Source organism: Poecilia reticulata, linkage group LG1 (assembly GCF_000633615.1).
Source record: "Poecilia reticulata strain Guanapo linkage group LG1, Guppy_female_1.0+MT, whole genome shotgun sequence".
NCBI classification, from domain to species: Eukaryota; Metazoa; Chordata; class Actinopteri; order Cyprinodontiformes; family Poeciliidae; genus Poecilia; species Poecilia reticulata.
Genome location: NC_024331.1, coordinates 16,783,647 through 16,810,669, shown reverse-complemented (window position 1 = coordinate 16,810,669; position 27,023 = coordinate 16,783,647). Strand labels below are relative to the sequence as shown.

Sequence of the window (27,023 nt, the reverse complement as noted above, 5' to 3'; positions counted from 1 at the left end):
TAGATATTAGGTTGGCTTAGAATGATTCCAAATAATGTACAGGAATAACCTGGTGCTGTTACATGTCAATCATCTGGGGGGGCCACTAGGGGGGCCAATCAGATGACAGGGGGGGCACTGGCCCCCCCTCTGGCTCCGCCACTGCCTGCTGGTGATTACGTAATTTATCATATTTTAGAGCAGCCAATCACTGGTCGAAACTACAGCAGACTGAGTTTTGTTGTGAAATGAGCTCTGACTTGATCGTAACGCCACACCTGCTATTAAACAAAGGGAGGGACTTTGCTCAGAGCCGATCTGTCACGGTTCACCTCGGTGTTCCGCGGTTCCACCTCGGTCTGAGACAGACTGCTCTGAAAACCCGACCTGAACTGCGTCCACGAAAACTTTAAGGTACTGTAAGAGAAATTTATTGGGAATTTAAAGCGGAAGTTTAACACTAGTGCTCGCGGCTCGGTTATGAAATTGCGTGACACTGTCTACTCACGACAGTGTTGAACTAAAGGAATTAAAGGTTCTTACAATCGGCACGTAATATTTGCATGTTTGTTTAAAAGCAGCCGACTGATACAATCTTGATGCATATTATTTAAATTTTCGAACTTTTCTTCGTAAACGAATCCGTACCATCTGTCTCTTACTTTCGTTTTGTCATGCGCCGCCTTTAAGTTTCGTTTCTTCGTCACTGCAGCTGTAGGTTTCATGATGGCCGAAGCCGACGACTCTGGCTTTTCTCTCATGAGCCTGGAGGACGAGCTGACCTGCAGCATCTGCCTGAGCACCTTTGACTGCCCGGTCACCATCCCCTGCGGACACAACTTCTGCCAGAACTGCCTGCTCGCCACCTGGAAGGACTCCTACAGCTGCCCCCAGTGTCGGACCCTGTTCGCCACCAGGCCGGAGCTGAAGAAGAACACGGTCCTCAGCACCGTGGTGGAGACCTTCAGGGTCAGGTCCAACAAGACCGAAGGTGCTGCTGCTGCTGCTGCAAGCAAACCCGAGGAGAAGAAGAGGGATGTGGTCCGCTGTGACACCTGTATGGAAGCGGAGGCAGCCCAGACCTGTCTCACCTGCATGGCCTCCTTCTGTGAGGAGCACCTGCGGCCCCACCGGGAGAACCCCATTTTCCGCCTCCACCAGCTGACGTCGCCCGTCGGGGACCTGATGGAGCGGATCTGCACCGACCACCACAAGCTGATGGAGCTCTTCTGCAGCCAACACCAGCGTCCGATCTGCAGCCTCTGCCTGCAGCAGGTCCACAAAGGCTGCTCCTTCACCTCTCCAGAGGAGCAAAGGAGCAAGAAAGAGGTAGTTCAGTCTAATACAAGGGCAACTAAAAGAAAAAAAAAGAAGTAATTCCTGAAATAATGAAAATAATTCCTTATGATTCTCTGAATATAGTTTGTGTATAATGTAACCCAACACATTTTGATCTGCACAGTCATAACCACTGTCCAGCAGATGGTCATTTAAACCAACCACATGGAAGGTTAGGACATAAAGTCACTGTTGGAGAACCCAGTGGTTCACATAACAAACATTTAATTTTACTTTAGGATCAATAAAGTGTTTTTAAATTTGAATTGAATTTGTGTACGAGCACATTGACAGAAAGCTGAGTGGAAGGAAAAACTTATTAGGTGAAGGTGGACAAGCATCAGATGTAAACGGCCTTGAGATGATTATGAAGCTTAGTTTATTTACAAACATTTCTCTGGTGTAATAATTTTCATCAGCCTGTAAAAAAAAATGCACCTACTTTTATTTATTGAGATCCAGCTGTAACAATAGTGTTTAAATCTAAACACTAAATCAATAATTTGTTTTTTAAAAATATTTCAATTTAGAAGTAGCTATGGAAGATTAAATGAGCAACTCATTAACACTTGAAGTCATCTTGTTATAAGTGTTTATTGAAATATTTCATGGTTCACCCATGAATTAGCTTAAACTGACTCTGATCATATAGGTCAAAGGTCAGAAGGTGAATCACCTGAGCAGAGACAATACATTGTAGGAGTTGTTTTTCCTCGTAAACCTCGAGTTTACCAAAGACAACTTATCAGAGCAACATGAGTTTATTACGTCATTAACGACTAATAAAGTAAATATGCCGTAATAAATTATAAACTAGCGGTTGTTGCGCAGCCTGGAATTGATGGTGTGCTGTTGAATTATTGATTTTGTTGACTGTTGAAGTCGATATTTTATCGCAAACAACTCTGTTCATTTCAGTCACAATGTCAGCCGTAACACCGGTGAATCTGAACAGGATTGACGAGTCAAATAAATACATGCTGTGCTTCAGCACTTCACCATGAAATAATGTTGCATCTACATGAACTGAATGCATATTTATCCATTCATACATAATGACACATGATATGAATGAATGAATTGTTATTGAATGAGTCGTTATTTTCTCTGCTCACAGGTGGACCTGAGAGAGAAGTTAGTTTTTCTGGATGGAAAGCTCTCGAAGAACGAGAGTGTAATTTCTCAAATGAGGGTCATGCAGAACAAGCTAAGGGTTTGTATCATTTGAACGATTAAAGCTTGAATGAAGAGCTGTAATGCTGTTGATTTCAGTTTGTTGTGTCGTGGGGATAATTTCTGCTGCTGTGCTCCTCACAAGGAGTCGGCCATCCACAGGAAAAGTGCCTTGTCGGCCGGGTATCAGCAGATGCGGGACATGATGACCAGAGAGGAGGGTGACGCCCTGAAGGCAATAGACAAAGAGGTGGAGACCGGTGAAACCAAAATCAAAGGTCTCATCTCAAAGTTCAGCGAGAACGTCAACAACATCGGCAAAGCTAAGGAGGAAATCTTCTGTCTGCTGGGTCAGTCCCAAACCCTGGCCTTCCTGCAGGTGGGATAACGGCAAACGGCAAAATGAACAACGTGTCCCATTAAGTTTAAATATTTTTTTATTTTTTAAGTATCGGAATCTTTGAACAGCTCATAGAAAACTGTTCAAGTCATCGTTTTAAAATGAAAATGGTCTGACAGAAATGAGAGAATTAATCATACAAGCAGCAAACCGAACCATCTTAGTTCTTGGGTAGCTGCACATTCATGTGTCAAAATGGCGCAGTCAAAGTCTTAAACCTAACTGAGAATCTTTGGTAAGACCTAAGCATTGGACCTTCCAATCTGACTCTGAGATATTTTGCGAAGAAAATGGACAAAACATTTCAGTCTTCATTGCATTGTTGACCTGATGGAGACGTTTCCCGAACGATTTATTGCTTTAATTGCAACACACGTTTTTAACTTGCTTGGTTGACATAGCCATGCATTAACCTCAATAATTAAACTCAACTTTGTGCTGGTCTCATAAATAAAACCACAATAAAACACATGGTGCATGGTTGTAATATGGTAAAATGCAAATTTAAGGAATACATTTCTACCAAGCACTGTCTGCACACAAACATTCACTTTTCTTCTACCCAACCCTTTTCTTCATGCATAGAATGAAAAGAAAGAAACATAAAATGCTAAATATTTGCTGCACGCACATGATGGCTGGTCATCAAAATACACATTTCCAAATGAATACCTCTCTGTTGTTCTGTGCCTGCAGACTTCATTTAACCTTCCCCAGGCTGTAAGCTATGACCCTTACAGCCCTCGAATCACTCTGGACTCCAAGAAGGTCGTGCAATCCGAGGCCTTTGCTTTGACATTGAAGAACTACCTGACAGAGCTCTTGAAGCAACCTGTGGAGGCCAGAATCCCCAAACTCATAGCAGGTGATTATGCAAGCACATTTATGAGCTGGTGGCTCCACCCTGTGTAGTTGCACGATAAAAGCATAGTGAAGTAAATATCCAATTTTATTTCAGACATAAATACTGGCACATTTGCAGCAGGTGAGTGGTTTAATATGTGGAGAGGAAAAAGAAAAGGAAACCAATCAAACCAAATACTCTTAACTGGTGCAGTGATTTAGCGAGGTGGTGTCTTGGAGGAAATGCATTTAATTATTTAGATGAAAGCATGAAAGGCTAAGAAACTAAACTCATGTTTCAGGTGAAAGAGCAGCTTCTGCCTCTGGGTATTCAACTACGATTCTTGGACAGGAATTCGGTGTGTTTATCTCTCCAACACCTGTTTTCAATCTGCCAATTTATGTGTCTGTAATCCATCTCATTCCTAAGAGATGCGTAATAAAATTGTATTTGTCATGTTTGTCACTTTCTTCAGAGCCAAGCATTCCCCTGCCGAACCCTCGACTCCCCAGATCCCACAGTCCAGCTCCTCAGGGCAAACTGGCCCAAAAGAAGAAACCTCAAAGTAAGAAAAACACAACTTTTTTTCAATTCATCACTCAAACAAACCACATTCCTAAAGTAATGTAATCAAACACAAACCAAAAACATACACCAATGGAGTACATTGAAAACCTACAAGCTAATGGCTTTTTCTTGATTTTCTGATATACCAACCCAAGTAGTATATAATTGTGAATCTTAGAAGTTTTTGTTGTATTTGAGATATATAAAATTATGACTTATTTCTCTCTAGAAGCCCCAAAAAGCCCTTGTCCTACTACCGAAACCAATCCAGGCAATAAGAAACTGGGAAAATCTATAGAAAACCTGCTGGAGTTTGGTGTGAAAGAAAAACCAAGGGGACGTCCTGCGTCTGCTGAAAACAAAGAAGTAACTGGTAGGTACCAGATTTAAATGTTGCAATGTGTTTAAAACAAACTGCATTCAGGACAATGGTCAAGTTATCAGTTTTCTCCATTGTAGTGTAAACAGTAGCATATCTGCATAAAAAAAGCATCTTAAGTTGATATTGTGTAATGTTCTGAGAAACTGGATTTTCATTAGTCATCTGCTAGAACCTTCAACAAAACAATTGAAATATATAATCATTAGAAACAGACCGATATCATAATTAAGACTTTTTGAATTGAATTACTGTCATAAATTGATTTTTTGATGAGATTCTAACTTGAGATGCACCTGAACACTTTGAAATAGAACAAAATGCTTGAAATGTGTTTTCCTGTCTCCCTTCACAGAGACTACAGACATTCCCTCAGAGATAAGCTCTGCTGAGAAACGAAGTGACCTTATGAAATGTAAGGAAACCAATATCTTTCCCTCTTCTCTGATTGGCAGGCGTTTGTCGTTAAACTTGACTTTTGTTCTGTCTCCACTAGATGGCACCGTGCTCAATTTTGATCAAAAAACGGCCCATAAACGCATTGAACTAAGCGAGAATTTCACTAAGGCCTCGGTGTCCGACGAGCACACAAACTACCCCGACTGCCCAGAGCGCTTCGCCGTCTGCTCCCAGGTGCTGGCCTCCAAGGGCTTCTCCGCAGGCCGCCATTACTGGGAGGTGCGACTGAGCAGCAACAACTTCATCGGCATCGGGCTGGCTTACAGCAGCATCGACCGCAAGGGCCCCACCAGCAGGCTCGGTCGCAACAGCAAGTCCTGGTGCGTCGAGTGGTTCAACGTGAAGCTGTCGGCCTGGCACAACAGTTCGGAGGTGGTGCTGATCAATCCGAACCCGAAGCGTGTCGGGGTGCTGTTGGATTGTGAGGAGGGCAGGGCTACGTTCTATAACGTGGCAGACAGGGCGTATCCCTTCCATTCGTTTAGTTTCCAGTTCGCTGAGGCCGTCTACCCAGCCTTCTGGATTTTTTCCAGTGGCTCTTACATTACTCTGTGCAAGCTTCAGTAGAGTTCGACGTGCAGTTAAAATGTGAAAGCTGCATGTGTTTACGGTGAAGCATGAGGAAAAACACAAGACTATCTAGTGCGTCATTCAGCACTGGCTAGTCTGGAATGAGGAAGTGGAAATAAAATGATAAACAAGGATCCTTATTAACCCAACTGAAATGTACATTTAAACTACAAACCAAAAATTGCCGGTATGTTTCTCTGTGATTGGCTAATGTGTACTCTATTTAACTTCATCATCACACTTATATTCAACAATTTCTCTCTTTATTGTCACTTTCTCTGAGGTGCCAAGATTCCTCTGGGTTTAAAGGCATACTACGCAGCTGGTATTTCTAAATTCAAAGTTTCTAGTTTCCATTGAACTGTACAAACCTCACTTTGAGAGATGTTGTTTTAATATTGCAAGATCCAGAAACAAACATTTACAAGTTGAGCAGCTAAAGCTAAGACAATATAAAAGTGGGGGGTCATTGGTTAGTGGTCAGTGGGTTTTACTGGAAGTCTTCCCCCAGATAAATTGGCAACATAAAATAAGGCAAGGAGTTCCTACAATGATACATTGATACAAGGTTATGTTTAGCTATACCTTGCTTAGTATACCTTTAAACACTTCCTTCTTGATTATTTTATTTTCCTAGTCAGTAAAGACAGTCCACTGTGTTTTCACCTGTATGTGGATCTGTCTTTATTTTGGTTGGACCATTCCTTTATGTCCTGTCATAAGGTGATCCTTACAAAAGGATTATTAAGGCTATGATTCTATGCTGACTGACTAAGCAGACAGATGAAAGCCTTAATACATAAATGGGTGGGAAGGGCTGAGGGTGGATCATAATGAAGCACTTAGCTCTTGGTGGATGGTGTGGGAGCTTCGGTTTCGGTCATACGGCTGAAAGAGAAGCTGGTGTTGGTATTTGGTTTAGAGTAAAAGCTGCTGAAGCATTTTACTCGAGTGTTTGGATTTGCTGATTGGGACTAGCTTCTGTGTTTTGTTCCTAATTATGGGATGTATTTAAAGGAAAACATTTGATTTTAAAACATCCAGTATAATCAAGGAATAAGACTTAACTGTCTTTCAATCAGTGTGGATTGGAGATGGTCACATTTTTTATTTTTTTTTTCCTAATCTGAAACGGAAAATATACAGCAGGGCAGGAGCTGAGCTTGTGGCAGTGGACCAGATTATTACCGTTACACTCTTAAAATATGTGTTATGAGCGATAATCTGGGTTCAGTTGTGGATTTTCAGATCCGTCTATGAAATTCCTGCACGATATCAGAAAATCGCTTGCAATATTCTTGTGAAATACTGCAGTGATTATTTCAGTTGCGACAAATCCACAGTGATATGATCACACTTTACGTTAAGGAGTGTACTGATGGATTTAGAAACTTTACAGACCCTGTTTCTCCAGCGTTGCTCTGTCCTTTTAAGGCATCTAGCAGCAAATCTTTTTGGACAAACACCTGCAAAGTCTTTACTTTTGACTGCTGGGTGTTTGCTTCCTATGAACATGCAGGTCTTTCAGCTTCCACTTTGTTCAGGGAGAAGTTGAGAAGCTTGATATTAAGGCTTTGGTATCAGGAAATGGGAAGGAAAGAGTTGTATTAAAAAAAAAATGCATCCAACATGATAAAATACTTGCAATTCAGTAAAATAATCTCTTACCACAAAACAAAAATCAATTTTTAGGTTACTAAATCAGGTTTAAATTGTGAAAATGAATCACTTGTCATTTTACGTGCAGTGTTTTCATATTAAGCATGTGTTTTAAAACCTGCTTTTATTTGTAGATGAGGCTATAAAGACCAGATGGAGAGTCACAGCAAAAAAAAAAAAAAATATGATGAGATGAAAATATTACTTGTCCACACTATGCCAAATCTTAGAAATCAGAGTAAATGGATACGTTGACTTTGTCGGGATTACCAAGCCTTGAGTGTCGACATCATTTCTTTGATCAGAGCAGACGTCATATAGAGTCTGTTTCACTAAAGAAATGAAACATCCGTCTCTCTCTTCTGTTCACCTGGAAGACTTTTTTTGGCTTCACTGGTGGAGTTTGGATGAGGAAATGATGGGGAGAACGGAGATATTCAGCAACAGTCCAGGTCCAGATTTGAACTTGGTTCTGTTGTGTTTTTAAGCCCCACAGAGATGAAACACTTTAGTTTCCTCTAAAAGTTGGGAAAGCGAGCCAACCAACGGGATGCTCTGTTGGCTTAATGTGAGCTATCTATAAGGAGGGAAGATTTAAAATTCATGAAGTTTTATGTTGCATGATGCTTAGCTTAAGTCATTTGTTTCTGCAGTGTATTAATAAAAGCTGTGCCCTTCAGATTCTATTTTAACATCATATCTGTTCTACACCTTCTGTTATCTATAACAGCTTTTAGGGATCTTTCCAATCTGTTGTCGCTTGTTTATTTAAATCGCACATCAGAGTTGTTTCAATTCCCAGCTAATGTCTTGTCTCCGTGTTTATTTTCTTCTGCTTTATTTTTATTTTTATCATGTTTAATCAAAGCTTTCATATTCTCTGTTGTTTGGACATATTCAGCCAAAACTGAGCTGAAAGCACTTACTACAAGTGCTTTCAGCCACTATTAAGATGAGGAATTAATCAATCTTTTCTTCTGCTGCTTCGAGTCTAAAAATCATTCTAAATAAGTTTTTTTAATGGAATAAACAATAATAATTATCTGTAGGAAAGTGTTGTATTTAATCATCTGATTGAATCACAAGTTTGCCTTTCTTCAGACAGCTGTATTGAAAAGCAATGTAATTTTTCTTTTGGATTAATAAAGTATAATCGATTGATTGAATAAACTTTGTTTACAGTCTCTTTCTGTGCTGCTTATGTACTGGTTGTAACAAATTGTTGTTAGTCAGCTGTGTCCAAAATCTACAGCAGATGCAAATAAAATTATGTAAAAGAGAAGTGTCACTAAATGATAAGCAATCAAACTTTCTCTAAGGTGATGTTGCAGGAAAGATCAATTTAGTTTGTTTTATTCAGTACTGATAACGTACCAGGAATTTATATCTAATGCAGTGTAATAAACGTAATGTTGGAGGCCTCACCTTTTATTTATGATTCCAGCGATGGCTTTACAATATGATCTGTGCAGACATCAGCAAGTAAAGTCCAGGCTTTGTGTGCAACATACTAATGTTCCTTCTTGTGTTGCACTTTGTACAGCTCAAAATTGGATAATCAAAATGTTGCTTTATTTCAGTAATTCAAATCAGACAGTGAAACGTAAACCGTGCTAAATAAAATACAAAAAGATTGGAAAGACAAAAAAAAAAAAAGCCAGTCTGGTGTAATGTTTGCATTAGTATCAGCCTTCGTGTGTGAAATTGATCAATATAATTTCCATGTTCATGACTTTTCAATCTATTTTACTTTTAAATCTAATATTCATTTGCCAAAGTAAATAGAACCCCACAGAACAGTAGATCAATGCAGAATCCATGGTTTTGTATCTGTACAAAATGTGCAAAATCAGTTTTTTTATTTTTATTTGTTCAAAACGCTAAAATAATAGAGGCAAATATGATGGGTTATTTACATATTTACACTTTACCAATGGATGGAAACTCTACAAGATGTTAAATGACAGCAAGATGGCTCCTTGATATCAGACAGTGTTTCCATCAGAAAAATGATCAATTCTGTAGCAAGAATCGTAATTTCCAACAGGAACCAGTATAGACCAGCTCTTCTGTTGGCAGGTTGTTTGAAACACAAAGTCTTGTGGGGACAAAGTGTCACCCACACAGAGGAGGAACAGAGTTCAACTTCTGTTCGAAAAAAAAAAAAAGGAGAATTTTACATCTACAAGTGTAAGGATCTACACTTAAATCCTTACACTTAGACCCACTGAATAAGAACTTGTCATGAGATTTTGTTAAATATCCATTATGCTTCTCATCCACTGAGTAACATCAAAATGTATTAAGCCTCGAGTTAGTCCTTTTAATTTGAGGTTGCACTTTGTCGCGTGCAAACACAATAAGAAAATCATTTATTGACTAATTTATATTAAACACCAGAGCAGGTTGCTCACTGCAGTGGCATAACTTCTAAAATCATCTAGCAGTTTTAATGTCATTAAATAATTCAACGTGTGGACTTAGTTGATGTTAATGTTGAAAAACAATGTGACATAGCTGTTGTTATTATTATACAAACGTTTTTTTGTTGTTGTTTTCATTTTTCCAACAGTATTTCTGAATGTTTTGTCGGCTAATGTCTGTTCTCAGACCGCTCATCTGGATGGACATGGCCACAAAACGTTTGTTTTTCCTCCTCTGTGGACTACAGACTGGGAGTGGCTTGAAATTGTAGCTGGTCTTGTTGAGATCAAGTTTGCTGGAGGAAATCCGTCCCATTTGGCAAGAGTCTCCAACCGCTGGCAGCAGAGGTGGGTGGAAAAATAATAGCGATTCATGAGATGAATAATTTGTTGTCGGATAAAATTAATTTATGCGGCTTGGTGACAATGGCTCATGTGAACGTTTTAGCTCAGTTTTCCACTCTGAACTGAATTTTTGTCCATCACCGGACCGCAAGTGTTAAGTTTCGTTTCTCCCCTACAGTTTTGTTGTAAACGCCCACTCTGAGTCGCATCATGGCCGACGTCGAAGATTCTGGCTTTTCTCTCATGAGCCTGGAGGACGAGCTGACCTGCAGCATCTGCCTGAGCACCTTTGACTGCCCGGTCACCATCCCCTGCGGACACAACTTCTGCCAGGACTGCCTGCTCTCCACCTGGACCGAGTCCTACAGCTGCCCCCAGTGTCGGACCCTGTTCGAGACCAGGCCGGAGCTGAAGAAGAACACGGTCCTCAGCACCGTGGTGGAGACCTTCAGGGCGAGGTCCAGCAAGTCCGAAGGAGGACAGTTCGTAGAGGAGGAAGAGGGAGAAGAAGACGACAACGAAGAAGAGGAGGATGAAGACGAAGAAGGATATGAGGATGAGAGGGATGATGTGGTCCGCTGTGACACCTGTATGGAGGCCGAGGCAGCCCAGACCTGTCTCACCTGCATGGCCTCCTTTTGCGAGGAGCACCTGCGGCCCCATCGGGAGAACCCCACCTTTCGCCTCCACCAGCTGACCGAGCCCGTCGGGGACCTATCCGAGCACATCTGCACCGACCACCACAAGCTGATGGAGCACTTCTGCACCGACCATGGCCGCCTGATCTGCAGCCTCTGCCTGCAGCAGGTCCACAAGGGCTGCAGCTTTTCCTCTCCGGAGGAGCAAAGGAACCTGAAAGCGGTGAGTGAGATCTGAGTTTCACTAAAGCTATTTTATCGAACACCTTATGTTTGCTGCGCATTTAAAAATAAGAAAATCCATTTTGGACCGCCATTTTCTTTCTTTTTTTTTTTTTAAACAAGAACAATAATTAATAATCACACTTCATAACTTCCTTTTAACTTTCTGTTCACATTTTGCTTGGTTATTATCTAGATATTTTTTTTTTGTCTTGCCACTTCATGTTTGTTTTTTTATACTCTTCCTTGTCTGGTTGTTTCTCTTGTTTGCCAAACCTTTCTGCCTCCATATTGCTTCAAGTTAAGGTCATATGGACCTCATAAAATCATTCACAGGGCCGTAAATAGCCGTCAAACCACGAAAGAAGATTGTTATCATCAATATTAATGAAATGTGTGTGGAGACTAATTAAATATAATCCTAAAAACAATTAGGTTTAAGGCCAAGCATAAAAGTAAAAAAATGGCTTGCATGTCATTAAGTGAAATAAATGTTGGATCCCTCCATCACAATTTGACCTAGAACTTGGTGGAGAAACATTTCTTGGTAAACGTAGCACTGATATTTTCTGAAGAAGCTCACCTGTGTTTTTTTTTTTTTTTTTTTTTTTTTTTTTTCCCCCCCAACAAATCTCAGGAGGGATTTTCATTCAATCTTTTTCACAGAAGCTAAGTTGTTTGGGCCTGTTTTCTTACACACTTCTTCCTTCCACACAACTTTCTATTAGTACACATGGATACCACACACTGAGTAGCCAACTTCTTTAGCAGTTGACTGTCTGCTGATCAGGTATCAAGTCAACAACTTTCCTCATGAATTTGTAGGTCAGAACATAATTAAGATGTAGTTTACCTTTCAGGAAAAATTACTTTTTTTTTTTTTTTTGTCTATATATATTAAAAAATTTAAATTTGGTTCAAACGTTACTCCAGACAGGTCTTGGACATGATGTCACATGTCCTCAGCTGTGACTGAAAAGAACCTTTGGGGGAAAAAAGGGAAGGAGACATAACATCTCAAATGTTTCAGCCTCAGCACGCTTTACTTTGAGCTGACCTTCTCATTTCTTCCTCTACAGTCTGAATTCAGGGAGAAGCTGGACATTCTGAACTTGAAGATTGACAGGACTGACACCATCGTGCTTCAGATGAACGAGCTGCAGGGCAAGCTCAAGGTAACTTGTGCACCTCACGTGTCGGCATTCATAAAGCACAGGTGGATCAGCCTGCTTGTCTCCAGGACGCAGCGAGCAAGAGGAAGATGGCGCTGGCTGCTGCGTACCAGCAGATAGGGGAGATGTTGGCTCAGGACGAGCGCGTGGCCCAGCATGAGGTGGACTGTGAGCTGGAGGCTGGTCAGGCCAAACTCCGCGACCTCACAACAAAGTTCAACGACAACAGTGAGAGGATGAAGAAAGCCAGAGAGAAGATCGACAGTCTGCTGAGTCAGGCGGGAACGCCAGCCTTTCTGCAGGTGGGACTAAAACACACTTCCTCTTTCAGTAGCAGTACTAGAGGCGCTTTTCCACTGGCGAGTCGCACACTAACCGGTTAACGTGCGGTTTTACCCAAGGTAGTGAGCTTTTCCATTATACGGACTGTTCCTTGAGCGCGCAGCAGTCAACACTCGGCAATAAAAAACCTCGAGGTTGTTGTTCTGATGGACTTGGATAAACCCAGATATTTCATCTGGTCTCATAGAAATTCATTGCTGGCCTAAACTTGATAATTAAGACTCAGATCAGCTGATTATTTTTTCTATACATGCATCAGTATAATTATATCCTAGCACTTTATTTTTTCTAAGATGTGCAACCTTTTGGATTTAAGCAACGCAGTAAAAGATGTAAACCAGTATCCATGCATAAACTTTACTTTTTTCTTTTTTTTTTTTTAATCCAAAGGAAAAATAAAATTCACATCACAAGTTAATATTATCTAGCTCCGGTGTTTCACACCGTCTGAGCAAAACTGCAGATGCGTCGGGTCGGAAAGCTGACCACAGCTTCACTGTTTCTCTCTCCTTTATTGGTGCCTGTTCTCCAGGGACACGTGCTGCTAGCGTTACCCCGCTGCCAAACTTACCGCATGTGTTCCCGACACTGCTCGTGATTAAACTCATGCTTGCTCATCTGTTATGTCACAGCTGAACTATAATGTTGTTTGGAGTTTTCAGTGGCGTAAATCACAAGACAATCAATGAATGCAGTCAGCTGTCCGTCAAATCTGGTTCAGTCCCGGCTAGTGCTACTCCTGAAGTAGGTACGAAAATCCGAGAACGGCGTAGACAGAGTCGCACCGGATTTGCTAATTGAAAATTAATTTGGCCTGGGTGGACTGGGACAGAACCTGTCAGAGGCGGTCTAGTGGAAAAGCACTTTAAGAAACTCTTCTCACTAAATTCACTTGCTCCTCGCAGGCTTCATTTGAGTTGCCCCGGGTGGTTAAGTTTGACCCCCACCCTCCTCGAGTTAACATGGACTCCAAAAGGGTGATGGCAACGCAGACCTTTGCTGCCGCCCTGCAGGAGAGCCTGATGACCCTCTTCACTCAACCTTTTGAGGCCAGAGTACCACTGCTAAAACCAGGTAAATATGCAGGTACACTAAAATTAGAAAGGTCTCACTTGAAAAAAAGCCAGTAATGTTCAGGTATCTTACACAACCTAATGCTGGATATGCTGCATCTGGTGGGTTGATGTGATGTAGAAAATTCTGATTACTCTTGCATAAATGCACGTGCAACTCCCGGTGTGAACTTTGGTGTGAAATGGTATTAAAAGACAGATTTTAGTGTTTTAAAATGGAGCCACTTTGCCTTTTTCAGGACAAGCAGAAGCTTCTGTCTCAGGAGCTGCTGGTGGAGAAAACAGTGCAGCCTGGGCCTCCGAGTTTCGTACGTAATGTTCTACTAATTGTTGCTTCCAAATGTTTATAAAAGTGAAATTTGTGTTCGCATCAGGTTCCTTCCAAAAGTATTAAGGCACCCATGTATTTGATGTTTTTATGAGGGGCTAACCAATAAATCAGCCCCAATTTTCTTGGATTTTTGAACATCGGCAATTTGTCAATACTTGGACGATGAACCGATCTCAGCCAGAAATCTTACCTACGGTACTTCTGCAAAGGCCTAAAAAAGAAAAAAGAATAAATCGGCCACCGTTTTGCTCTGCTGTGAGAGAGGGATGAGTGATGGACCCGCCCACCAGCTCATGTCTGTTCATGTCTCACTGTTGACTACAGTCGTCCCACTTTTGCCAGTTTACTTACCTTAAGACTATATTTAACGATTTTTCTGTGAAAAAAAATGGTATTGGCAGGTCAGGTTTTTTAAACATAAAAACTCCTAGTTTTTATGTTCCAGACCACTTCTTTGTGCCGCTCCCCAATGAAATGGACTGAATTTTAAGGTCGCAACATGACAAAAGTTCAAGGGGCATGAATACTTTTGCAAGGCACTGTTTTGTGATGCATGTAAATGATTTATTTCTCTCTTTTTCAGAATCCTCGAGGCCCCCTGAGCAAAGACCTCCACCCAGGGCCCATAGTCCAGGTCGCCCACCTGTCCAGACCATCTACCAACCCGTCCATATTCCTGTTTACATACAGGCAAAGCCAACATGGAATCCGCAGCAGAGTCAGCCAACTGGCTTTTCCAGGCCTCCGCCTCCGTTCTTTCACGGCCAGAAGCCACGTACGTAGCATAAAACGCAAACATCACACGCAACTATTTACTGAAAGCCTCTTTACATTAATTTTACTTAATTTTTGGTTGGCTACTAAGAGGGAAACCAATGAAGCACCAAACCAACATCTCTAGCAAAACAAATGAACCATACGTTTAAAAAAATAGCAGAATGGTAATGTATTCTCTTGCATTATAAGCAGCAAAAAAAAAAAAAAAAACGCAGCTTACAGATTTCTTCAAACTTCAGCTTCTCAGAAAAGTCCTGGAGGAATGACTAAGAAAACAGTAGGAAAGCCAGTCGGTAAACCAGCCCACAAAGTGGCACCAAGTCAGGGTGGAGACAAGAACCATCCGCCCAAAAGCAAAGGTAAAAGACGACGTCTTCATGATCCAAAACCACACGCTAACTGGACAAGCACCATGACCCGACCATCTGTAGCTCCATTTTTTTTAGTACACTGTCCAGCTGCGGTTTAAATTCCCTTTGTTTTAATAGTTGTCTTTTCATTACCATCTGGTTAACGCAAGGAGTTTTCAACCCAGGGGCTAAAAAGGTAAGGGTCGCAGGAGGAAGAGCAGCCACTCCTCTTCATCATATGATGCTTGATAGCTGCTCATTGAGGACAAACGTCACTGTAATGCAACTCTTGTCATGTTAGGAAAACATCCAGGTGGAGTTCTTTTAAAAAAGAAAAGTTTCAGTGGAAAACAATGAAGCAATAGTAAACCAGTATATTTCTTTTTTTAAATTAGATTTACTTCAAGTTTTTATTCTAAGTTTTAGGATCTACATAACTTTTAGTGGCATTTTACTCTCTGACTGAGGAGTTGAGAGTGAAATAGGAACGGGTGAATGTTCAGAAATGTTTTGGGTTCTTGGTCTAAAATCAACTTTTAAACTACGAGAAGCATTGGTCGGTTATTCAAGGAACACGATTCTCATAGGTTTCTAAAAATCTTGCAGCTAAATACTAATAATAAAAAACAAATAAAAAGACCGATATCATGACCTGCAATGCAACTGTCAAACATCTGATTTTTATTTCTTTGAATTGGTTATATAAGTTTTTTTTGTATTCTGTTTTTCTTTCCACCAAAAAAACTTTTATCAGCTATTTGCATTGTTAGTGTTGATCCAGTGAACACATAGATGAGCTTGTTGTCTTTGTAAAGATTCCATGTGAGGCTCATTGATCCTCAATGAATGAATAAAAATGGCAAATTTGTTTTGGGGAAGCATGCATTTTTAAATAGCGAAAGTGTGGGGAAAAAAATAAATCATGACATAAAAAAAACGGATCAAATATTTTTAGATTGGATAAATTTGGACTGAAAATACAGACGACGGCAGTGAAATCTCAGTGAACAGATATAAAATGTCTTTCATATTTTCTATTTGTATCGCCTTTCAGACAAGAAGGCTGACGGTGGCCACCAACCCTCTCACAGTAAGTTATTTAACTTTGTATTCTGTTTGCACATTCACAATGTTCCAACCCGGCAGAAATGAATGCATCAGATATTAAGGTTTATATCTGATCTTTGGTCAATTTAATTGGTGTAATAGTTGGGGCCCTGGAGCATTTAAGATATTTTGTCACTTTATCACAAACTTTTATGCGTTTAATTTATTCTTCTATGTAAAAGACCAACAGGAAGTTGTCATTATTATTGAGGAGAAAAAGAATACGTGGTTTGTGTGTCTGAATTGGGTGGAAAAACAACATATCTCATGCTTTTAGCTTTCTATTTCTGTGAAATATTTTGCTGCAAAACACTTGAATGGTGTGATGCAAATTCTTGCCACATTTGCAGATTTTAATGAGGGGGGAAAGAAAGTTATAAACATCACATCTGTTCCTGAAACTTCAGATCAGTGGACCAATTTGTATTGATCTGTCACATAAAATCCTAAAAGTCAGTGAAATTTTTACCTTTTAAACAGATGAGTGGCTTTTTCTGGTGCAGACTTTTTTTGAATTTGATCCCGAGTTTTCAGCCAGAGCCGAGTTTCTATGAAGACATGCTGAGTTCCGCATCCAGCTGTTTGTCAGGTGGTGACTGTGTGTCTGCAGTCAGCTGTGCTCAGGACGAAGTTCACGGATACTTTTGCCAATAAAAACAGGAGCTTCTCTTAAACCGGAGTAACCACTTTTAATGTTCAGGCCTTTTAAGGTTTGCTCTTGGATCTTTTCCAATGCAACCAAAGGCCGTGTTTAAAAACTCAGGTGTTTCATTTCAGCGTTATGTCGTCTGTTCTGCTGCAGAGAGAGAGAGAGAGAGAAAAAAAGCGTTCTGCACTTTGTTTCAGAGCAAGGCAAAAAGCCACCAAGCGCACAAGGAGGACAGAAGCCTGGGTGGAAAGGACCCGATTCTGCCAAGAAAGACAAGCCGAAAGGACAGCCGCCATCAGGGAAACCGGCCGGGCCAAACCCACATCCTAGAAAAAATAAGTAGCTGTGAGGGTCGGAGTTCGTCAGCAGACCCTGAAAGGGACTGCTGGACAAAGGATCTACTGGCACAGTAACACTGGTGTGATCGTTACTGTTTGCTTCATGTTTTGTTTGGGGTATTAAACTTAACCAGACTTTACTCTTTATTCAAATATAACTATAGTTTTGTGACATTTTGGGATGACTTAAATATCAATGAAAAAGTTTAGGATTGTGAAACCTTCTAATGGGAATGGCTAGATTTTTAGAAAAATATTCTTCCACCTCATCTCCTCCCCACATTGGTCTTTATAAAGTTTACACACACAAATATAGTTTTTTTTTCTGCAAGTCTAGTTAATTATGCACAAAACAGGTTGAAGAAAAATGTGTAGAAGTCAAAAACCTTTATATGGAGCAGAAGGGAAATGGATCCATGGGTTATAATTTTAGTTAGTCAGATATGACTTGCTAAGTGATCCTTGCTGGCAGCATTTCTGATCTCAATCATCCTGAGTGAGGCTGTAAACTATGCATGCACCTTAACTCTGCTGTTGTATGGCGTCTTTGCGTAGATCCTGCTACCTGCTTTATAATGCGAAGCACCGATATTTAAAAGTTAGATATCACAGAAAACATAGGACACATTTTTAACTGTATATTGAAGCATCATGTTCATTCATCTGTTTAGAAAGAACGCAAATGGAGAAAAAAGGCTGATCACTGCATTAGTCACTATTTTGTATGTGAAAACACAGAATATCTAACTTCAAAGAAAAACAAAAAAATTAAAAATCAAACCTCTTCAGGTACTTAAGCTCTTTTAAAGACACAGTGTCATCTGAAATGTAAATATTAATTTATTCTTATCGATTTGAATTGAATGAAAACACAGAAACACCTTGGGTATGTATGAAAATATTTATGGGAATGTCTTCAAATTCAAAACATCACCTCTTTACATTCATCTCAATCAAAGTTGGTTCTTGTCACATTTTGTAAACAGACATTTTTTTTATGATTGTTGGCAATAAACGCTTGTTTTCCTCTGAGCTCTGTTTCATGGTAGTTTGTAGTAAACTGGGATCACACAAGTCTTCCTAAAGTTGCTGATTATCATTAGATTCTTAAAGCAATTTTGACAGCAGAAAAGTAAGTAGTTGATTATACAAGTATTTCAAGTCATTTAGTGGAGTTTTTAAAGCTGAAGCTGCTTTTCTGTCACTGACATTTTAGCTTTAAAGCAATACTGTTTACAAGCCAGCTTAAAATCTCATAAATGCACAGGAGGGCAGTCTGGCCCAGCAAATGACGCCATCCTGCAAAAAAATGTCAAATCAGCTTTACAAAAGGAAACTGGGAGAATCCTGCAGTTTGAGCTTCATAAATGCTGCTTCATCACAACACAAAGCTCTGGTAGACGCATATTAAAAGATAAAGCAGGTGTCGTCCAGCAAGGCATCATCATGGTTAATTATTGATCCTGTTCAATCTCAAAGCCTGCTGCAGCAAACCTTTAACCAGACATCCTACAGACTTTTCCTGATATGGCTCGGAGCGCCAGGAATCCTGCCAGCGCCAGGATTTCCGACAAACACGAAGTGCAACAGCCTCACCCCGAGCAACACATGGAGGTACACGCAACAGATGCTGCAACTACTGAACTAAAGGGGTCTGAAAAGCTCTATCGCTAAATACTGTCCCCTGGTGGTGAGAACAGGTAATACACGAGAAGCTGAAGGACCGCTTGCACAATGTAAAATTTCATCAGCAGGTATAATTTATAGCAGTAACATGGATAGGAGTTATGTTCGAGTGCAACACAAAGTATGTAAACAGTTTGCAAAGATGAGGAAAGAAGTTTTTTTTTTTTTTTTTTACATGCTGACAAAGTAGTTCCATATCGACTTGGCAGTGCTTTTATATCAACCCTCAACGAGTCGGCCCGTTTCCTGCAGGGACATCTAGTGAATCTGAATATTCCGCACATGGGGAAAGCTTCTCAAATTGCTCCAAAGATGCGAACTAAAGGAGCAGCGTCTCATGATTAAAAGGTGAAAACTGTAACATTTCCAACTTGAGTATGTTTTATTGTGGTTTGATGTGACAGGCCAACAGAAAACAGTACATGTGTTTGAAGGCGAATGAAAATTAATCATGTTTTTCAAAATTCTGGGAGCAACTTACTGCTCTCAGTAGTCATCTAGAGATAGAAATGATGTCCTGTGTGCTGTGGAGATGTTTGGACTGATGGGCAGAGTTGCTTGGAAGAAGGATTGGGGTACAGGAGAGGCAGCTCCCAAAAAACTGGAAGCACAGCCTCTACTCAGGGTTATGAATACAAATGTATTCCCAACACTTTATATTTTCGTTAAAAACTTGAAAACTCTCCCACTTCCCTTCCATTTCATAGTTATGCTGGACTTTATGCTCGTCTATCACATCAAATCCCAGTAAAACACACCGACATCTCTCATTGTAACTTGACAAAATGTGGAAAGCTCCGAGGTGCAAGAATACGTCTGCAAGTTACTGAATCTTGGCGGTGGCCATTCTGTCACCTTCATGGATCTTTTGGCAAACGTTCAAAGTTTCAGCAACAGACACAAGAGAGAGCTTTCTTTTGTGCTTGGTTTAGACCATGAAACGTAAGATGAATCACTGAGAGTTGATGACGTCCGTCATCTCTTACACGACTCTTCCTTGTATCAGCTTTTCATAGCCTGCTGCAGGTCTGACATGGCTTTTAGAGGGCTAGGAGAACAAGTTAAATTTGGCTCACTAAAAGGAACACTCGGTTTTAAATATAGCAGAATAAATACAGCACAGTTATCTCTAGACTCTATAATCTACATGGCACGAGGGATCAGTGCAAATAAACAGAAAGCTTTCCTCAACATGCCTGACTGGTCCAGATAGCAAATGCCTGAGCTCTCAGCTGCAACAAATGACGGTTCGAAGATAAAGGACAAAGAACACAAAACAAGGATTCAAAACCGAGACTCGGTGTATGAAGTGGAGACAAACTCGAGCAGACGGCGGACCAGTGAAGTCGGACTGTAAAACAGAAACCAAGATAAGAGGCGTTTCAGGATCTCGTGACGCCTGAGGCGCATCATGCTTGCACAGTAGTCAACCACGTGGGCTTGGGGAGTCATGGGGGGCCGGGCTCTCCGGCTCGGAGGCGCTGGACTCGTCGTCGTCATCGTCTGTCTGCTCTGTGCTGTGGTACAGCATGAAGGTCTGGGTCTTATGGGTGATGGTGATGGTGCAGGGCCCCTGAGCCCAAGGCTCCCCGTCCACCTGCATGGGCATGGTGGAGTTCTTCAGAACCAGCTGGAGGTTGAAAGTCCCACATGTTAGAATATCACATGCCACTGATCCACAAGGAAGTTTTAGCGCATAATATGCATCTGTCAGCAAATAATCCTGAGGGGAAAAAAATCAATAAAAAATATATATGCAGTACATAATTGATAGAAAGAATAGCTACTAGAAAAATTATCAATATAGTAGGGGTGTACTGATTTATCGGTGCCGATTTTCTTAATTTTGGGAAATCGGTGATCGGCAAATACTTACATGTGAAGCCGATCTTATCTGTCTCAGCAAAGGTCCAAAAATCAAACACTGTCTTTTTCTGCTCTCCTCGGTGAGAGGTTTGACTGACAGACCAGCCCACCAGGTCATGTCTGCGCGTTTGCAGCAACGATAGTCACCCCAGCCAACTCAGTGACTTTCTTGCTGATATTTCAGTCAAAAAAAACTTTGCATCAACCAAAGTCAGAATCGGCAGGTCAGGCTTTTTAAAGATTGGAAATTGGCAAGCAGCCAGAAAACTGCAATCGGTGCACCCCTAGAATATAGTTCCATAAAATACTGAATATATTCACAAAGGTATAAAAAAATTATTTTTTTCTTTACATTTTGCCAACCCAATAAACGTTTTTATATATTAAATAACTAAATTGATAACTATTTTGGTTAGAAATTGGGGATTTTTTTTGTAACTTAATGATGTAGTAAAATATTCTGGACAATAAATACAGTTTATTATTAACACTAGACATAAGAATAAAAGTCCTCTAAAAATGCTGCTAAATGCAAGTAAGGCCTCGTTCAGACCAGGTAATAAAACGCATAATAGCTGACTCAGACACAAGTAGGCCACTCACACCTGGCATTAAAATCCACCATCCAACTAGGTGAGTTACCTGTTTTACATGCAAAGACACATGAGCTGAGCAACAAACAGGCCTGCTGCTGTCATTCAGGTGTGTGTGTGTGTGTGTGTGTGTGTGTGTGTGTGTGTGTGTGTGTGTGTGTGTGTGTGCGTGCGTGTGCAAGGGGGAGGAAGGGTATGCTCTCACCCTGACGGTGTGTGCCTGTCCCAATCGCACAGGGTTTGCCAACTTGACCTGGATCTGAGCGCAGTGGAAAGAACCAAACACACCCACAACCTCCAGCAGCCCGTCATCCACCCTGTGGGTTCAGGGCATCGGTCACATAAGCCCCACCCCCAAAAAATTGGATTTCTTCTCCTTACACTTTCACACCTACTAAGCAGGTCTCACCGAGTCGGGGGGCAGGGTTCGTCTCCCATCCCCTCCCAGAGCCGGCAGCCTCCTCCCCAGTAGCCGATGTTGCAAACGATGATGCCCTCCAGGCTGGGCAGCACCACCCTCTCCCCGTCCAGCTCCAGCTGGGGTGGTAAACGCCATCAACAGTTAAAGTCACAAAAATGATGGCTCTGTAATTAACACTTAACATCTTTGTTTGATAACAATATGAAATCCTTTAAGCGTTTACTTTTAAACAACTATCTTCACCGTTTAAGGTGAGAAAGTTCAACATCTGCAGCTGCAGGAGGGTTAGTTTAAACCCGGGCTGATGTCATTTAAATATTTAAATATCAGTGACTTTTGTCTTAGTAAAACTAATCAGACTGATTTTTTGAATGCATGCCACACATGATGTCCAAAAGGCATTGTGAAACTCCTTAACCTTACATAATTATAGTGCTATTATATCTGTAGAGGTCCAAGATTTCCAAAGAGAAATGAAAGATTTTGGAGTTGTTCTCGAAATTGGCAAACGTTTAGATCGGTTGATTTCCTGACATGAACGTGGCTTTTCATAGTCCCTGAACTTTCAGTCAGGTTGAGATTGAAGCCAGTCCAGTAAACTCTGCAACCAAATCATTTCAGTGTTGTTAAAACTGAACCGTAGCAGTCTTTCCAGCTAAAAGGCGCTCCGGAGCCTTTCACTGCACTTAGTAAAGCTTTAGTTGAATATGTGCATTAAATTTGGATGCAATGTGGATTAGATTTAAAGATTTGGACCCAATGATTGTTTTTAAAAATCATTTATGTTGTTTGTTATATAAAATTCCCCCTTTAAAATACTGTGGCTTAAATAAATGCTAAAAAGTTCAACATTTATACTGCAGCTGTAGTTCAAGGAGACTCACTGAGGTGGTTGTTTTCGTCCAGTTGTCAGAGTTGTACAACGACATTTGCTCCATTTTGATAAAATCTATTGTTAGTTTCACTACTTTAGATTTTAATTTGCAAATAACAGACTATGTCCTTCATCCATTTAGCCTTTACAACTCTGCCATGAAAACGGAGCCTTTAACTCATCTAACTGCATGCATTAGTAAATGAACTTATAGGCTTAGTTTCACTTTGCATAAAAGAAGATGACAGTAGCCTGGCTCAGCTGAAGCTCACTGCTTTTTGCTTCATTAGGAGAGTTTATACTGTGTTCCTTTCAGCAGCTTTATTGGCTAAAATAAAAACAGATCAGGTACAATCAACATTGACAAAGCTTACCGTACCTCAATCCTTTTATCCAGATCTTTACATTCCTGCACTAAACAATCTTTGGTGCCATACAGGAAGTACACGGCCTGAGGGAGGACAAATAGAAAACAAAGCCACCAAATTTACAACCAGTATTCATATGAAAATACAAGTGCGGTCTAGTTTGAGCGGGATTTGCGTATTCAAACGAGGCGCTGGGACCTTGTTTATGATGCGGCTGGAGAAGAATGAGGGTGTTTTCTCACGGTGGGCGTGGAAGTTGAGCGCCATCAGAGCATCCGGACCCACAGAGAAGTAGTTGTTCATGGAAAGAACCTGGAGGGGAGTGGGAGAAGTTCAGCGGGTCAGCTTTGGCTTGTAAACATGTTGGCACAGAAAAACAAAGCCGTGTGTTTGGGAAAAACTTATGTACGTATATCACCTTTGGTTTCCGAAAGTAGACCCCCTTTGACGCTACTTGGACCTTCCATCTGAAAATTGTTATTGTGCAGATCAGCAGCGTCGAAACAACCAAGAAGAGTATCCACATTCATGTTCAAACTGTTTAATAAAAAAAAATAAAAAAAACAAACTAAAATCATGTAGTTCTGAAAGCCCCACCTGTCCATTTTCACCACTTCTGCGTCCAGAACGTTACGGAGAACCTGCTCCACTGGGATCTCCCCAGCGTACCCGGCTCCCCAGCCCAGAGTGTTGGAAAGGTCGTTTCCTGTCCCCAGAGGAAGGATGGTCACCCTGGGGATAAACTGATCTTGGTCCTGAAAGAAAAGCAGCATAATGAAAAATGTAATTAAAAAAAGGTGACATATGCTGCTTTAGAAAAAAAAAAAAAGCTCAATATGTAACATTTTAACCACAAACATTTTAGTTTTATTGACATTTCATACGAGAGATCATCACAAAATAGTGCATTACCATGGTTTTCCCTTTTTATTTTTTTAATTGTACATTTCTCGTTCATTTTTCTTCCAAGGAGCCAGACTTCTTGTGGTTTTTCAGGATTTCTGAAAAAGCTCTGGACTTCATCAAAGCTGAGCAAAATCTCATCATCGTACCTTGAGCTTCATTGCATCTATTGCGTCCAGGACCCAGCCCACAGTGCCATCACCTCCACACACCAGCACCCGGACCCTGCCCGGGGGCAGCAGGGTGCACAGCTGGAGGGCTTTGGAAGGAGTCAGCTCAGAAAGGTCAAACACCTGGAAAAGGACGGAGCCGTTCTGATCAAATCGGAGGCTGACGCACCTGAAGTCGGCCTGACACGGCAACGATTTTTGCTGAACGATAAATTGTCCCAGTAATTATTGCAATAAAAGTCAATGTTTTTTAACAGACAATTTTTAAGTCTGTAAAAATCGTTCTTTCCTCTCTCAAAAAACTTTTTTAATTTTGCAAAAAAACACTTTAGACTGGAACTGGAATACATATCAAATAGAAAAAATAAAACACAAGAATCAAAAAAACACTAATAAACCAGAAATAAAAAACGCTCAAAACCGAAGCCATGAATAAAATGGATTATAAAGTCTGTAGACAAAAATATCAATAATCAGAATGGAAATTATCGAGCTCATTTGGATTTATTCCAGGTTTAACCTGGAGGAAGCTGACCTGCACAGGGTTGAGGAGCGTTCGAAACTCTCCCAGCAGAGCCTCCCCCATGTTGTTGCCGCTCCGTGTGTTGGCCAACACCAACACAGGAGTCCAGCTACTGCCACAGGAAGCCCCCAGCTGCAGGAAAAACAACAACAAAAAACAGCTAGGTGATATTCCCTCTCTCCACCACTCTAGGAAAAGGAAGCGACTCAGGAGATCCACGTCACATGCGCCGCACCTTGGTGAACTCGTCAGGGTGCCGGCGGCGCAGCTTGTTGACAAGGTAGAGGTAGTGAGGCGGGATGATGAGGCTGTGGAACTCGCCCAGGTCACACGTTTCTGCGTCCTCTAAGCCGTCCATGCAGTCGTCGTGGACTGTGGTCTGACACCAGACACACCTGAAAAGGAGGCGCAGAGGGAGACGCACCGTGACAGTTTGGGGTCAGACCACGAACGGGCAGCTGAGAAGAGCAACATCAAGCCTGCACACGTTTGACAACAGCAGCAGTTCATCAGACGGGAAGGTAGAGGGAGCAGTTCTAATCAATCCGATTCCGACTTCAGACTTACCTCATCAAATGACCAACTTTTTTATATCACGTTTTATTTTTGCATAACCTAATCTTGCTGTTTAAATTCTTCCAAATGCATAATGCATTTTTCTAACATGCCCTCTTATTTGTAAGCCAAGCAGAAATAAGGTGGAACGTCTTTCCATATTTAAACCGTGTTTGTTCTCCAGCTGTCAGATGAGTTCTGTCAACATCCCAGGATTAGATGAAAACCAGGCATCGGAGAAGCTCGAAAGTATAAACAGTCAAGTTGCAGCTTCACACACAGCATTAGTAAAAAGTAATGAATATCTTGGAACATAAAGCTTTCAAATATGAATACAAAATGTTGAAATATCTCTGCTCATCATCCGGTAAAACCAAGGAAATGTTGGTTAGGTATTAAACAGAAAAGGCCAAAAAGACACAAAAAATGTCTACAGTTTATAGTACTATTCTACAGGAAACATTTTGTTATTATAGGATGTCTATCATTAATAATCTTGTTTTTGCTTCATTTTATTGAAGGTTTAATGTGAAACCACAACATTTCAATTTGTTTGAGAAGTAGAATTTAAATCATATTTTCCAAAAAAAATAAAAAATTGAAAATTCCTACACATGTAACTTTTTGGAGTAGTTTTGCTGGGATCTCGATTTTTACCGCACTAGTATCGATTTGCCACTAATAACGACTTTGAATGGTTATCGATATTTTGGATCATCTGCCAATCTTAATGGACTGAAAGATTTATGTTAACACATGTGTAGCTTTTTTTAATGTGCGTATACAGATAACGTTTTACTCATTATCTGCATGTTTAATCTAAAACCTTAATGAAGTCACAGTGGTGTGTTTATTGTTTGATCATGCCTGACATCTGTGGTACCTGAGGTCGCAGAGCTTAGGCTGAGTCCCACACTGCTGCTTGCACACAGCACAGTAACTCGCCAGCGGCACGTTTCCGCGGACCCAGCGGTGCTCCGTGGATCCGTCAGGGCGAGACGGGGCCATGATCTCTTTGCAGGGGAGGCTCCTGTCGGCCCGGCGCAGGCACTGCTCGTCGGCGCACACGCCGCAGCAGTCGCAGAAAGCTCCGTGCAGGATGTGCTGCGAGCAGACGCAGCAGTAGGTGGGCTTGTTGAAGAGGTCCGTGTAGTGCCAGCCGTGTTTGCTCTTCCGGAAGAACTCCTTCATGTAGGTCTTCCTCTTGGAGCGCTGCGCGCTGCACCACAGCGTAAGGATGACCGGGACGATGACGGCCAGAGAGGTCCAGAACAGCAGCGTCCACTCCTCCCGGGAGCCGCAGTCCTCCCTCGCCTCGCCCCCCTCCTGGCACATCGCTGCCGCGGTCCGGACACAAGCGACGGGCTTTCAAGGAGCGCAAATGGGCGAAGAGAAGCGCAGAGTCACCACCAAGCGACGACTCCCCGCCGAGCTCATGTTCACTGGCATCAACAGGATGCTGCTTTGTAGTTTGAAGATGAAAAACTACAAACAGGAAGAGGACGGCATCACGTCGAAACACGACGTTATAACGCTGACGTAACTCCTGCAAAGAGTGTTTACACGCGAAGATAGTTCACCCCTACATATTCAACTCAATTATAATAAATTGCTTTGTTACGTATCCTGTCAATACTATTAAAGTATTATGATTATTAGTAAACTCTTAAAAGCCAGTTTTACTTTTGGTAATTGATTAATAATGTTTTATATATATATGGATTCGGTAGATTAAAGCTGCAGACCAATGCAGCCTTAATTTACATGATTCAGCTTGAAAAATAATGGGGAAATATTTAAAAATATAAATATTTTTTGAACAATTGGGATGCCTTTGTTGTGATTATTTACAAGATATTGACCAGAATAAAAATATTTCAGGTGATGCAATGAAACGAAATAAGGAAAAGCAGATTAAAATGCATGTGC

At 41.1% G+C, this 27,023-nt stretch overlaps 3 protein-coding genes across 7 annotated transcripts; 2 read left to right on the top strand and 1 right to left on the bottom strand.

The window, feature by feature from the left end:
* Window positions 1-212: 212 nt before the first annotated feature.
* Window positions 213-8,552, top strand: trim25 (tripartite motif containing 25). Of its 3 annotated transcripts, XM_008407110.2 has the most exons (11): window positions 213-393; window positions 692-1,308; window positions 2,435-2,530; window positions 2,636-2,869; window positions 3,587-3,755; window positions 3,849-3,875; window positions 4,036-4,092; window positions 4,210-4,299; window positions 4,531-4,674; window positions 5,036-5,095; window positions 5,177-8,552. In XM_008407110.2, exons 2-11 carry the CDS (start codon window positions 703-705, stop codon window positions 5,704-5,706), a joined length of 2,013 nt encoding a protein of 670 aa, XP_008405332.1. In that variant the 5' UTR covers window positions 213-393; window positions 692-702; the 3' UTR covers window positions 5,707-8,552. The 3 variants fall into 3 exon arrangements, with proteins under 3 accessions (XP_008405332.1, XP_017161013.1, XP_017161016.1); XM_017305524.1 differs by lacking the exon at window positions 3,849-3,875; XM_017305527.1 differs by lacking the exons at window positions 3,849-3,875; window positions 4,036-4,092.
* Window positions 8,553-9,622: 1,070 nt separating this feature from the next.
* LOC103463622 (E3 ubiquitin/ISG15 ligase TRIM25-like) lies at window positions 9,623-18,167 on the top strand. Of its 2 annotated transcripts, XM_008407098.2 has the most exons (9): window positions 9,623-10,139; window positions 10,315-10,997; window positions 12,076-12,171; window positions 12,237-12,470; window positions 13,416-13,584; window positions 13,823-13,891; window positions 14,498-14,689; window positions 16,096-16,131; window positions 16,995-18,167. In XM_008407098.2, the coding sequence occupies exons 2-9, from the start codon at window positions 10,347-10,349 to the stop codon at window positions 17,138-17,140; spliced, it is 1,593 nt and encodes a 530-aa protein (XP_008405320.1). In that variant the 5' UTR covers window positions 9,623-10,139; window positions 10,315-10,346; the 3' UTR covers window positions 17,141-18,167. The 2 variants fall into 2 exon arrangements, with proteins under 2 accessions (XP_008405320.1, XP_017161026.1); XM_017305537.1 differs by lacking the exon at window positions 9,623-10,139 and having other exon boundaries at window positions 10,159-10,997.
* Window positions 18,023-26,624, bottom strand: dgke (diacylglycerol kinase, epsilon). 2 transcript variants are annotated; one of them, XM_008407128.2, is made up of 11 exons: window positions 25,978-26,624; window positions 24,775-24,934; window positions 24,552-24,671; window positions 23,996-24,139; window positions 23,541-23,698; window positions 23,362-23,410; window positions 23,142-23,255; window positions 22,955-23,026; window positions 21,690-21,817; window positions 21,486-21,597; window positions 18,023-20,418 (listed from the first exon to the last, which is right to left on the bottom strand). In XM_008407128.2, exons 1-11 carry the CDS (start codon window positions 26,427-26,429, stop codon window positions 20,248-20,250), a joined length of 1,680 nt encoding a protein of 559 aa, XP_008405350.1. In that variant the 5' UTR covers window positions 26,430-26,624; the 3' UTR covers window positions 18,023-20,247. The 2 variants fall into 2 exon arrangements, with proteins under 2 accessions (XP_008405350.1, XP_008405344.1); XM_008407122.2 differs by having other exon boundaries at window positions 18,023-20,451; window positions 25,978-26,622.
* Window positions 26,625-27,023: the final 399 nt, after the last annotated feature.

Coding starts and splice junctions, on each gene's coding strand:
- trim25 (XM_008407110.2), top strand. CDS start 703: ATGATGGCCGAAGCCGACGACTCTGGCTTTTCTCTCATGAGCCTGGAG. Junction 3,756..3,848: donor AATCCCCAAACTCATAGCAG/GTGATTATGCAA, acceptor ATTTTATTTCAG/ACATAAATACTGGCACATTT. Junction 4,675..5,035: donor TGAAAACAAAGAAGTAACTG/GTAGGTACCAGA, acceptor CTCCCTTCACAG/AGACTACAGACATTCCCTCA.
- LOC103463622 (XM_008407098.2), top strand. CDS start 10,347: ATGGCCGACGTCGAAGATTCTGGCTTTTCTCTCATGAGCCTGGAGGAC. Junction 10,998..12,075: donor AGCAAAGGAACCTGAAAGCG/GTGAGTGAGATC, acceptor CTTCCTCTACAG/TCTGAATTCAGGGAGAAGCT. Junction 14,690..16,095: donor CTTTCACGGCCAGAAGCCAC/GTACGTAGCATA, acceptor ATCGCCTTTCAG/ACAAGAAGGCTGACGGTGGC.
- dgke (XM_008407122.2), bottom strand. CDS start 26,429: ATGTGCCAGGAGGGGGGCGAGGCGAGGGAGGACTGCGGCTCCCGGGAG. Junction 23,699..23,995: donor TAGATGCAATGAAGCTCAAG/GTACGATGATGA, acceptor CTTTTCTTTCAG/GACCAAGATCAGTTTATCCC. Junction 23,411..23,540: donor GAAGTGGTGAAAATGGACAG/GTGGGGCTTTCA, acceptor AACAATTTTCAG/ATGGAAGGTCCAAGTAGCGT.